Source organism: Meles meles, unplaced genomic scaffold (genome assembly GCF_922984935.1).
Source record: "Meles meles unplaced genomic scaffold, mMelMel3.1 paternal haplotype, whole genome shotgun sequence".
Classification (NCBI taxonomy): domain Eukaryota; kingdom Metazoa; phylum Chordata; class Mammalia; order Carnivora; family Mustelidae; genus Meles; species Meles meles.
In genome coordinates this window covers 156455-168917 of record NW_025721582.1, presented here as the reverse complement: position 1 = coordinate 168917, position 12463 = coordinate 156455, and the positions used below count along the sequence as shown (strand labels likewise).

Sequence of the window (12463 nt, the reverse complement as noted above, 5' to 3'; positions counted from 1 at the left end):
AGGGCTGAAACATAGTGGTCCTCATGGTGAGACACAGGGTCACCTGCTACATCTTCACTGACCAGCTGGCTGCCAGGACCTGTGCTCCCCGCCCCCCACCCCAGCAGGGCCGGAGGGTGGTGGTCTTCGAGGTCTGTGGTTCTCTGCACTGGCAGGTTGTGTCCGTGCAGCACATGGTGATGCTCGGCTGCTTCTGCGAGCAGCACTTCCTCCGCAAGGTGGACGACTCGGTGTGTAGGTGTAGACCTGAAGGTCTGCGACCACATGGGTGTGGACCTCCTGCCCCCCCTCTTTGGCACCTTGTACCCCAGTTTACTGGGTAGCCTGCAAGGACTTCAGCTACGAGTGCCAGCCGTAGTCCCAGGCCCACATCCCCAGGGATCAGGGCAACATTTACTACATGGGGGCTTTTTTGGGGTATGGGTGGTGGAGGTTCACTGACTGACCTTGGCCTGTCACCATGTGATGGGGGGCGACCTGGCCAATGGGATGGAGGCCATGTGGCATGACAAGAGCCAACTGAGCAGGTATCTGCTCAACCATAAGCTCACCAAAATGTTATCCCCAGAAGACCTGTGGGACCTGCAGTGGCTGGACTGTCCCCTGGAGAACCTGTGGTACCCACAACTGCTGGGCTGTCCCTTGGAAGACCTGTGGGACCCGTGGCTGCTACACTGTCCCCTGGAGAACCTGTGGTACCCGCGGCTGCTGGGCTATCCTGGAGGACCCGGGGGACATGTGGATGCTGGAGGATCTGTGGGATCCGCACATGCTGGGCTACCCACCACCCCTTCCCCCATCATGGAGAAGCTGAGATACATGGCTGTGCCCAAGAATCACCAGGACACCAGGAACACACGAGGGGCTGCCCCCATGTCCATCAGGGGATGAGGCCAGTGGAGCCGTCAGAGCAGGTTCCTTCTTCGGTCCCCTTGAGGGAGACTGTGAGGCCCAGATGTCCAGGGCCCCAGCCACACCTGCATACGGGAGGCCTGCCCGGGGACACAAGTTCCTCTCTTTGTGGTCACTACATTATGATAACTTCTGGGTCATTGGCCCTGTGAATGGCTCCAGTTTTATGTCACATGTTTTTCTGTGTCAATCTGAGCATCATCTTTAAAAAGAACAGTCGAGAGAAAAGGTTTCCTCCCTGGTTCTGAACAGACACACCTTGGTGGGGCTGGGAGTGGCCCTGCAGCTGCTGTGGAGCCAGAATGGCCCTGGCTGGGTCTTCCCTCCCAGTCCCATGGGGCTTCAGGGTCAAGCGTGTGTCAAGCCACCTGTCAGACCCCCAGTCCCCTGACTGCCAGAGGACTTGGCTGTGGCCGATAGCTCAGCCTCCAGGAGAATGGAACCCTCTGGGCTATATGTGGTTCCTGCCTTGGTTTTAAATGGCTATTTCTGTGCTGGTGTTTGTAAAATGGGGGCACCGGCTCCGTCTGGATGCAGGTCCTGTTGGAATTCCTCCGTGCCCACCGGTGGTTTTGCCCTTGTGCCCTCATCTGCCTGCACTGTGTCTTAGCAAGCATTCACTGAGTGCCTGCTGTGAGCTGTCACCAACAAGGGGCAGAGCGTGAGAGTGAGAACTAAGATACAGGATCCCCGCTCCAGGGCCCTCCTGGGACTCACGATGGCCCTGACCTCCTGCCTCACTTCTTTCCTAGTGTGGTGTAACAGACACGTAACTGACACCGTGAAGCACGTTTCAGGGTCAGTTCGGTGGGAATGAGTACATTTGCTCTTCTGGACCTGCCACCTCCATCCACTGCCACAACTCTGTCCTCACCGCAAACTGAACACTGCTCACCCTAACCCTAACCCTCCACTTCCCCTGCCCAGCCCTGGCACCCACTAGCTCCTTCCACCTCTATGACTCAGTTCTCCGTCCCTCACAAGTGGGGTCCTTCAGTATCAGTCTTTGGGGGACAGGCTTATTTCATGTAGCATAATGGCCTCAAGGTCTGTCCCCATGAGCCTGGAGCTGAACCACTTCCCCCCAAAAGGAGTGGTTCAGACCTTTCCTGTCTACGCCGAGCCTCCTCAGTCCCCTCTGCCCCTCATCTTCCTTCTCAGCCTGAAGATGATCCCAACCAATCTGCAGCTTTGAAGAGCTCAGAAAGTGAGGGTACCGCTGAGGGCACGTTTCAGAAAGCTTTCCGTTTTCAGTTCTTGAATCAAAGCCCTGAGATCTCTAAAATGCCAGCAGTGTTAGTGTGGGCCAGAAAATCACACGTCTCGGTGCACCCAACACCACCTGAACAATTGGCCCTTTCTTGTCACTTGAGCTGAATGCAAAGGCTTGGGAGTGGGAGCTTGAGGGCAGGGCCCGAGTCAGCCTTTGTGTTTGGGGGACAAAGGCCGTCCAGAGAAGCTTGTGCCGAGCCTGAGGAGGGGGTCTGTGTGGAGACCCCAGCTGCAGACACTGCTGTCTCCTGATGCCCCCTCAGCCCACCCCAGTGCACCTGCTTCTGGGCGAGCCCCTGCCCCTCCTCTCTGCAGAGGGCTCTTTCCTGTACCAGCGGTGCCTCCTCCCTGGCCAGTCACTGCCGGCCTGCAGCCTTGGAGGGCAGATACCAGATGACCTCCAGCCCTGGGGGCAGAGCCAGTGTGAGTGGGGTGTGGTCTTCCAGCTGGCTTGAGCGCCAGGCCCCCACCGTGCTCACTCTCCTGTGGGCTCACTGTGCTACGTCCTCCCTCAGGCTCCTTAGACCCAAGTCGTCCTCTGCTTGGGGACCTTTCTTTCTTTCTTTTCAGCGTAACAGTATTCATTGTTTTTGTACCACACCCAGTGCTCCATGCAATACGTGCCCTCCCTATTATCCACCACCTGGTTCCCCAACCTCCCACCCCCCGGCCCTCCAAAACCTTCAGGTTGTTTTTCAGAGTCCATAGTCTCTCATGGTTCATCTCCCCTTCCAGTTTCCCTCAACTGCCTCACCTCTCCATCTCCCCATGTCCTCCATGTTATTTGTTATGCTCCACAAATAAGTGAAACCATATGATACTTGATTCTCTCTGCTTGACTTATTTCGCTCAGCATAATCTCTTCCAATCCCGTCCATGTTGCTAAAAAGTCGGGTATTCATTCTTTCTGATGGAGGCATAATACTCCATTGTGTATATGGACCACATCTTCCTTATCCATTCGTCCATTGAAGGGCATCTTGGTTCTTTCCACAGTTTGGCGACTGCGGCCATTGCTGCTATAAACATTGGGGTATAGATGGCCCTTCTTTTCACTACATCTGTATCTTTGGGGTAAATACCCAGCAGTGCAATTGCAGGATCATAGGGAAGCTCTATTTTTAATTTCTTGAGGAATCTCCACACTGTTCTCCAAAGTGGCTACACCAGCTTGCATTCTGCTTGGGGACCACTCTTGACCCAGGCTCCACAGGCTGGGATTGGGAGCAGATCATCTGGACCTTCTGGACTCATGCTTCCATGCCCATGGGCACAGGCTGGCCTCACAGACTCGTCAGAGGAGACCCAGTGCAGGAAGATGTAGGCCACTACATGGGAGATGCCAAGTGACCCCAGAGGGAGCATATAGGCCTTGTGCAAAGCACCGGGCTCAAGTGCTCAGCACAGGATCTGGACACCAGTCCACAGGACATGGGAAGCCCTGGTGGGGGAGGCCCTGGCAGGGGGTGGGGGTCCATAGAAGTGTCCCAGAACAGGCAGGACACAAGGAAGGCAACATGGCTGAGCTTCCCCAGGAGGTTGATGGAAGAGTCAGAGGATCACAGAGACCTTTGGGTAACCTCAGAGGCCCTGGAGATGTTGGCTGAAATGCTCTCATTTGGTCAGAAAAGTTGTGTCACAAACCCTCAGTCAAAATTGAATGATTTACTGTTTGTTGCTTCTAGGAATCAGTGTGTATGGGCCATTAGAAGTCACATTGCATGAAGTCTAGGATATATTTACTTTTCATCATTTTTCAGGACAAGATTTTTCTTGAGGAAATGCTAAGCATGTGTGTTTCCTTTCTTTTCTTTGTGAAATGGGCCTCTGTTTTCAGGAGCAGATTCCTGGTGCTCATCACCACTACGAGCCCTGAGGACTACCCCCTGTCACCTCCCACAGTGGATGTGACCACATGGGTTGAGGGGAGCTCAATGATGAAGCCCCAGTGCTCAGTACAGAGCAGGGACCCCAGATTCTCTGCTGAATGAGGGAGGGCATGAGAGAGGATGACAATGAGGGAAAGAGAGGGAGGGAGGATTGCAGGGAGGGGGGAGTATGAGAGAGAGGGAAGGAGGAGGATGAGTGGGGAGGGAGAGAGGCAGAGAGGGAGGCAGGGAGGAAGGAGAATGGAGTCCGGGATGGAAGGGAGGGGTGGAGGGGAAGGAGAGGGGGGAATGAGTGATGGAGTGAATAAATGAGGGAGGGAGGGAAGGAGTGAAACTGCAGAAGCCAGTCCACACATCAGGGGCCATTATTTTGGGTGAAGTCCGAGGAAATCACAACCCAGGCCCTGGATCATGGCTCGGGGCTGGTCCATCTGTCCGCCCAGTGCTGACCTTCCTTCTCCTCGGCCCTCTGTCATCCCGGATCCTCTCCACCGCCTCCTTAAACAATTCTGAATGTCTCCAGGAGCAGCGTGGCAGGCGTGGGGTCTCAGGAGGTGCTGCCGCGATCCTGTGCCCCAGACGACACAGAGAAAATAGCCACGGGACATTCTGTCATGAGGACTGGGAGGAGGATTCCATCCATCTCCTTGGGCATGAACACGGTTCCAGTCCCTGCTCTTTCCACCACCGCTGTGCCAGCTGCTCCTGAAAACATGTCTGTGAACGACCGAGCCACAGTTTCTGGGGGTGAGTCCGGGCTGAGCCCTGCTAGGTGAACGGTGCACCTGTGGCCTGGGACGGGTGCGGCTCACGGTGGTCCCAGACAGGGGTGCCTGTCCCCCTTCTCTCCAGGGGACCTGCCTTGGACCTCTGCTTCCTCACGTTCTCCCCAGGGCTGCTGGTCCCCAGACCGGACCCCTGCCGGTGTGAGGGTGACCAGCGCTGGCTCCCCAGGGTTTCCTTTGCCCGAGTCCTTGCTCAGGAGCTCCTGCATCTCCTGACACATACTCCCCGTGTGCCCAGCCTCCCCCTCAAACTTGCACGTGTTTGGTCTCTGTCCCTGTCTCTGTCCCTGTGGGACCCAGTGACTTGGAGCATGGACTGGAGCAGACCCATGGGAAACCTTTCTCTGGCCTAGGGTGGGGAGCAATGCGTCTGCCCTCTGCGGTGTGCCTTCCGGCTTTCTGCATTTCCCTGGTTTCTGTGTGGGCCACGGGAGGGAACAGCCGTGTCCTGTCTGGGGACCGACTGGGGTGTCCCAGCAGGAACAGGGTCCTTGGCCCCAAGATTGTGCCCAGAATTCCTGAAGGGGTGCCTAGCATGACATCGCCTCTGTAATCCATTCTGCGCTTCAACATCAAATAAGGGCAATTCTATGTCCAACAGGGAACAAAACCAAACGAATGCCCTTTGAAAGGCACCCGTTGAGGGATTCCACTTCCAGAAACCTCCAGAACACGTGCAGGAACAGAAAGAGAAAGCAACTCAGGGGCTGCGAGGGCCAGGCTGGGGGAGCCATGGGCAGGGAGGGCTTGGGCTCAGGGTCTCCTTTGGGGAAGGAGCTATCCTGCAGCGACGTTCTGGGGTGTGGTGGCGCAGCGTTGGGAATGTCCTTCATGCTCATGACGTGTTCAAGGGAAAACAAGAACTTTTATTTAAAATAAATAATACAGAGCATAGAGGAGATGGAAGGCGACTAGGGCGGTGACTCCATAGAGGAGAGGAAGAACACAGGGGGAGGGGAGGAAACATTCTGCGGGGATGTCGGGGTCAGGGGACGGAACGGAGGGTAATTTTACGGGGAGATCTCCCCGCAGAGTTGTGGGCTCTGGATGCGGGTCTGGGAGCCCCGCAGGAGCAGGTGCCAGGGCAGGCGTTGGGACCGGGGCGGGGGCAGGGTCAGCGGTCGTGGCCAGCGCAGGATCCAGAGCAGGGGCTGGGTCCGAGGCAAGAACAGGAGCCCAGGCAAGGGCAGGGAAAGGAGCAGGAGCAAGGGCTAGGGGCAGGGGCTGGGGCGGGATCAGGGGCATAGGTAGGGGCAGGGGAAGGCGCAGTGGTCCTGGCAGGGCCAGGGGAAGGGCCAGGGGCAGTTGAAGGGGAAGAAGCAGGGGCAGGGTCTGGGTATGGGGTGGGAACAGAGGCGCAGGCAGGCGAAGGGGAGGCCATCCTGGCAGGAGCCGGGGAAGGGGCAGAGGCCAGAACAGATGGAGGACCTGGGTCTGGGGCAGGGGCAGGGGCAGTGGCCCTGGCAGGGAAAGGAGAAGGGACAGGGGCAAGGGCAGGAGCTGGGTCTGGGGCAGGAACAGGGGCCCCATGAGGGCCCGGGGAAGCGGTGGGACCGAGGGAGGAGCTGGGTTAGGGGCAAGAACAGGAGCACAGGCAAGGGCAGGGAAAGGAGTAGGAGCAAGGGCTAGGGGCTGGGTCTGGGGCGGGAACAGGGGCATAGGTAGGGGAAGGGGAAGGGGCAGTAGTTCTGGCAGGGCCAGGGGACAGGAAGGGGGCAGTTGAGTGGGAAGAAGCAGGGTCAGTTTCTGGGTCTGGGGTGGGAACAGGGGCACAGGCAGGGGAAGGGAAGGCTGTCCTGGCAGGGTCAGAGGCAGGGGCAAGAACAGGGGTAGGACCTGGGTCTTGGGCAGGAGCAGGGGCAGTGGCCCTGGCAGGGAAAGGAGAAGGGACAGGGGCAGGGGCAGGGGAAGGGACAGGAGCAGGAAGAGGAACTGGGGCAAGTGCACGGGCGATGGCCTGTGCAGGGTCAAGGGCAGGAGCTGGGTCTGGGGCAGGAACAGGGGCCCTGTGAAGGCCCGGGGAAGCGGTGGGACTAAGGGAGGATCTGGGTCAGGGGCGAGAACAGGAGCACAGGCAGGGGCAGGGGACGTGGGGGTAGCTCTGGTAGGGGCAGGGGCAGGGGGAGCGGCAGGAGCAGGGCTGGGGGCAGGCGCAGGAGCCGGCCCTCCCTGCACAGCATCAGCACCTCCGTGGGCAGGCGGCCGGTGCCCTGTCGGCTCCCGGTCTCCCGCCGAAGTCTCTCTCATCACCATGTCCCCCTCCGGAGCTGCTGAGGTTGGGAGTGGGTCTAGCTTCTCCGCCTGAGTAGCTGTGAGAGGAGAGAAGGTCACCCGCGGGCCTGCCTCTCCCTGGGGCTTGGCAGAGACCGAGCGCAGCCCAGGGTCTCCCGGAGAAGCCGCAGCCACGAAGGAACCCTCCCCGGGACGTCTCCCCGATGGCAGGCCGCCCCCTGGGTGCTCTGAGCCAGGTCGTGGCTCCCGGCCCCACGCCAGCCTGTGGGGGCTTCTCCCTGTGGGGCCCATCACCGACCCCTCCCCACACAGCCACAGGCACCCCATCCCAGCCTTCTCACCCTCGGCCTTGGCCTCCGTGGGCTCCGTGTCCAGGACCGCAGTCCAATGGAGTAGCGGGGACCGTGGTCTGGGAGGGACCGGAGGCCTTCCCAGGACCGGGGACTCCAGGGTCAGGGAGGAGTGCGTGTCTTCCCGCCTCCTTCCTATTTCATCCCTTGCCTGCCAAGGCAGAGACGGGGAGCGTGCAAGAGGCCTCAGAGCCCTGCCCGGCCATACCCACCATCCTCCTGCCCAGTCCCCCGGCTTCTCCCGGATCACACGCAGACCTGCACGTGCACAGCCCCGCACCTGGGTCAGGGACCCGTCCCTGCAGGGTCTCAGGATAAACCCCGGGCAGAAGGGCGCAGCCCCCACACCCCATCCCACGTAGCCAGCCTGAACCTGGGGTGTTAACATGAGCTGCCCACCAGGCATCTGACCCCTCATCAGCCTGCTCCTGCTCGGGGCGTGTCCACCCCCGATGAGCTCTCTTCACACACACACGCGCGCACACACGCACACACACACACACACACACACACACACACACACACGGGGAGGAGGCCTGGGGCGACACGGGTCGATCGGAAGGTGTGGGGCTGTCTGACTCGGAGCTTCCCGGGGTCACCTTTCGATTCTTCTTGCCAAAGGGCCAGAGGCGTCGGGGAGCCCTGCCAGGCCCTCCGCAGTGAGGGGATGTGCTTGGCGGGCGAGCTCTCCTCTGCTCGCCTCCTCTGGACTTGGGTATGCAACAGAGGAACATGTCGCTTCTGTCGGGATCTCCGCAGAAATGAGCTGGGCAGGGGGTTGTCTCCGGAACGTGGGTGCCTGGATACGTGGGTTCCAATTCCGTTGGGCTGTGTCGTCAGGGAAGTGAGGTCACCGCTGCCTGGGGGCTCCTTATGGGACTTCCTTCTCACCCCGGAGATCCCTGAGGGCGCCCCTCCCCCAGCTGCTCCAGGCTCACCCCCCACCCCATACCCTGTCTCTACAGTGACCCCCACACAGCCTACCCACAGCCCCTGGGAGGCCTGGGTGCAGCTGTGGTCCCCGCTGTGAGCACCCAGAGCTGGGTTCAGACTGGGCTTCTGCTCCTGCTCCTGCCCAGTACTGGGACCGCGGACGCACCCTGTGGCTCCCAGGGCCTCCCCAGTCTCCCTGTGTGCACACTGGGGGTGTTCTGGCTTCCACTTCTGGGGATGCCATCAGGGGTGGGACCTCTCCATACGTTCCATACCCGCTCTCCCGGGAGGCTGGTGCACACACTTGGCGATGCACGGGCGAGCCAGGGGCTGGGCGGGGGCATGGAGCACAGCCCAGAGTGGCCTGTATCTGCTCTGGCATCCAGGCAAAGCCACCCTCCTCCTGCCTGGGTCCCATCAGCCATGGCAAGGTGGCAGTTCATGGAGTCTGACCGTGGTGACACAGACCTCCAGGGGCTCCCATTAGGTTGAGGTCCAAGGGCCTCGTCTGCGCCCATGTGCCGGACAGCCCCCACCGTGGTTCCTGGGCATTCCCGAATCTGTCCTGCCAGGGTGGATGGCCCGTGGGCCTGAGAAGGGGACAAAGTGTTTGGCGGTGATTTCCCAGCCGATGGAGGAAAGTCTGTGACTTCTCCTGGTTCCCTCTCTCCTGTGTTCGGTGTCTGTCTCTGTCTTTGATTTTGTCTCCGGGTCTGTCTCTGTCTCTGGTTTTGTGTGTCTCACAGGAGCAGGATCTGTGGGCTCCAGGGGTGATGGGAGAAACCTCAGAAGTCTCCCTTGTCCCTGTTTCCCTTCCCTGGGCTGGTGCTTGGTTCCTTGCTAAGGCCTGTCCCCCTGAGCAGAGCACTGACTCTGGAACCTCTTGCACATGGGGCCCCTGAGGCTGCAACAAGGAGGGTCCCGACCTTGGTCCCTAGACCAGGGCTCTAGGGCTCTGCCACATTCTGCAAGCCCACGATCAGCCCCCCAAGCCTGCAGGCTGTCCTCTGCTCAGAAGGACCTCGAGGGTGTCCAAATCCTGTTCCCAAGACTGGGAGCACAGTGGGTCAGGGAGAGAGATTCAAGGCCCACCGGCTCTTCGGCAAGCCTGTGGGAGCCTAGGGACAGCCCGTCTCTATGGCCCCATTGGTAGAAGAGTAAGGGGAGGCCTTTGGCGGTGTAGCCCTGTCCACACTGGGGAGGGGGGGTTTACCTCTTCCTACTTCCAGGGGAGGTGTCCGGGGTGGTGACGGACACCAGGCCCCAGACCCTGTCCTCACCCAGTGCCCTGGCAAAGCCCCTGGGCCCCTTGGGGACCCCTTGACCATCAGCCCTTCCTGTCTGCTCTCCCCATGCTAAGGATCTCGGTCCTTGCCAGGAGACCTGACGCCCCTGACGCCATGGCCCAGCTGTCTACAACCTCTTTCTTCTTATCTGCCTTGTTACCCACCATTTTCCCAGGTTGTCTCCCCCTCTGAGCCCTAGCTGGGCAGAGTGGTGTGTGTGTGTGTGTGTGTGTGTGTGTGTGTCTGTGTGTGTGTGCGTGTGTGTCTGTGTGTGTGTGCGTGTGTGTGTGTATGTGCGCACGCTCAAGCATACGCCTCTCCCTGTCTGGGGAGGCCCGAGGTCACGTCCCCACATGGGACGGGGTGGGTAGCTCTCCCCAAGGATCTGAGAGGCTCTCACCCTCAAAGCAGACCTCATGGGAGGGTCGGGGCTTGCCTAGGACTGGAGGGAAGCTCTGCTCCTTGGACTCTGTACCCGTCTTTTGTCCTGGGCCAGTCCCTGCCTCTCTTTTTTTTTTTTTTTCTTTTTTTTTCTTTTTTTCCCCCATTTTATTTATTTTTTCAGCGTAACAGTATTCATTGTTTTTGCACAACACCCAGTGCTCCATGCAAAACGTGCCCTCCCCATTACCCACCACCTGTTCCCCCAACCTCCCACCCCTGACCCTTCAAAACCCTCAGGATGCCCCAACCTCCCACCCCTGACCCTTCAAAACCCTCAGTTTGTTTTTCAGAGTCCATAGTCTCTTATGGCTCGCCTCCCCTCCCCAATGTCCATAGCCCGCTCCCCCTCTCCCAATCCCACCTCCCCCCAGCAACCCCCAGTTTGTTTTGTGAGATTAAGAGTCATTTATGGTTTGTCTCCCTCCCAATCCCATCTTGTTTCATTTATTCTTCTCCTATCCCCCTACCCCCCCATGTTGCTTCTCCATGTCCTCATATCAGGGGGATCATATGATAGTTGTCTTTCTCCGATTGACTTATTTCACTAAGCATGATACGCTCTAGTTCCATCCACGTCGTCGCAAATCGCAAGATTTCATTTCTTTTGATGGCTGCATAGTATTCCATTGTGTATATATACCACCTCTTCTTTAACCGTTCATCTGTTGATGGACATCTAGGTTCTTTCCATAGTCTGGCTATTGTAGACATTGCTGCTATAAACATTCGGGTACACGTGCCCCTTCGGATCACTATGTTTGTATCTTTAGGGTAAATACCCAGTAGTGCAATTGCTGGGTCATAGGTTAGTTCTATTTTCAACATTTTGAGGAACCTCCATGCTGTTTTCCAGAGTGGTTGCACCAGCTTGCATTCCCACCAACAGTGGAGGAGGGTTCCCCTTTCTCCACATCCTCTCTAGCATCTGTCATTTCCTGACTTGTTAATTTTAGCCATTCTGACTGGTGTGAGGTGATATCTCATTGTGGTTTTGATTTGTATTTCCCTGATGCCGAGTGACGTGGAGCACTTTTTCATGTGTCTGTTGGCCATCTGGATGTCTTCTTTGCAGAAATGTCTGTTCATGTCCTCTGCCCATTTCTTGATTGGATTGTTTGTTCTTTGGGTGTTGAGTTTGCTAAGTTCCTTATAGATTTTGGATACTAGCCCTTTATCTGATATGTCATTTGCAAATATCTTCTCCCATTCTGTCAGTTGTCTTTTGGTTTTGTTAACTGTTTCCTTTGCTGTGCAAAAGCTTTTGATCTTGATGAAATCCCAATAGTTCATTTTTGCCCTTGCTTCCCTTGCCTTTGGCGATGTTCCTAGGAAGATGTTGCTACGACTGAGGTCGAAGAGGTTGCTGCCTGCATTCTCCTCAAGGATTTTGATGGATTCCTTTCTCACATTGAGGTCCTTTATCCATTTGGAGTCTATTTTCGTGTGTGGTGTAAGGAAGTGGTCCAATTTCATTTTTCTGCATGTGACTGTCCAATTTTCCCAGCACCATTTATTGAAGAGGCTGTCTTTTTTCCATTGGACATTCTTTCCTGCTTTGTCGAAGATGAGTTGACCATAGAGTTGAGGGTCGATTTCTGGGCTCTCTATTCTGTTCCACTGATATATGTGTCTGTTTTTGTGCCAGTACCATGCTGTCTTGATGATGACAGCTTTGTAATAGAGCTTGAAGTCCGGAATTGTGATGCCACCAACTTTGGCTTTGTTCTTCAATATTCCTTTGGCTATTCGAGGTCTTTTCTGGTTCCATATAAATTTTAGGATTATTTGTTCCATTTCTTTGAAAAAAATGGATGGTATTTTGATAGGGATTGCATTAAATGTGTAGATTGCTTTAGGTAGCATGGACATTTTCACAATATTTATTCTTCCAATCCAGGAGCATGGAACATTTTTCCATTTTTTTGTGTCTTCCTCAATTTCTTTCATGAGTACTTTATAATTTTCTGTGTATAGATTCTTAGTCTCTTTGGTTAGGTTTATTCCTAGGTATCTTATAGTTTTGGGTACAATTGTGAATGGGATTGACTCCTTAATTTCTCTTTCTTCAGTCTTGTTGTTGGTGTACAGAAATGCAACTGATTTCTGTGCATTGATTTTATATCCTGACACTTTACTGAATTCCTGTACAAGTTCTAGCAGTTTTGGAGTGGAGTCTTTTGGGTTTTCCACATATAGTATCATATCATCTGCAAAGAGTGATAGTTTGACTTCTTCTTTACCAATTTGGATGCCTTTAATTTCCTTTTGTTGTCTGATTGCTGAGGCTAGGACTTCTAGTACTATGTTGAATAGCAGTGGTGATAATGGACATCCCTGTCGTGTTCCTGACCTTAACGGAA

General features: G+C 56.3%; 1 protein-coding gene across 1 annotated transcript in view; it reads left to right on the top strand.

The window, feature by feature from the left end:
• Window positions 1-465: 465 nt before the first annotated feature.
• LOC123936514 (voltage-dependent N-type calcium channel subunit alpha-1B-like) overlaps window positions 466-12463 on the top strand; it is a 124228-nt gene continuing 112230 nt past the window's right edge. The window contains 1 exon segment of the mRNA XM_045997001.1: window positions 466-756. Coding sequence (XP_045852957.1) covers window positions 466-756 — 291 coding nt within the window.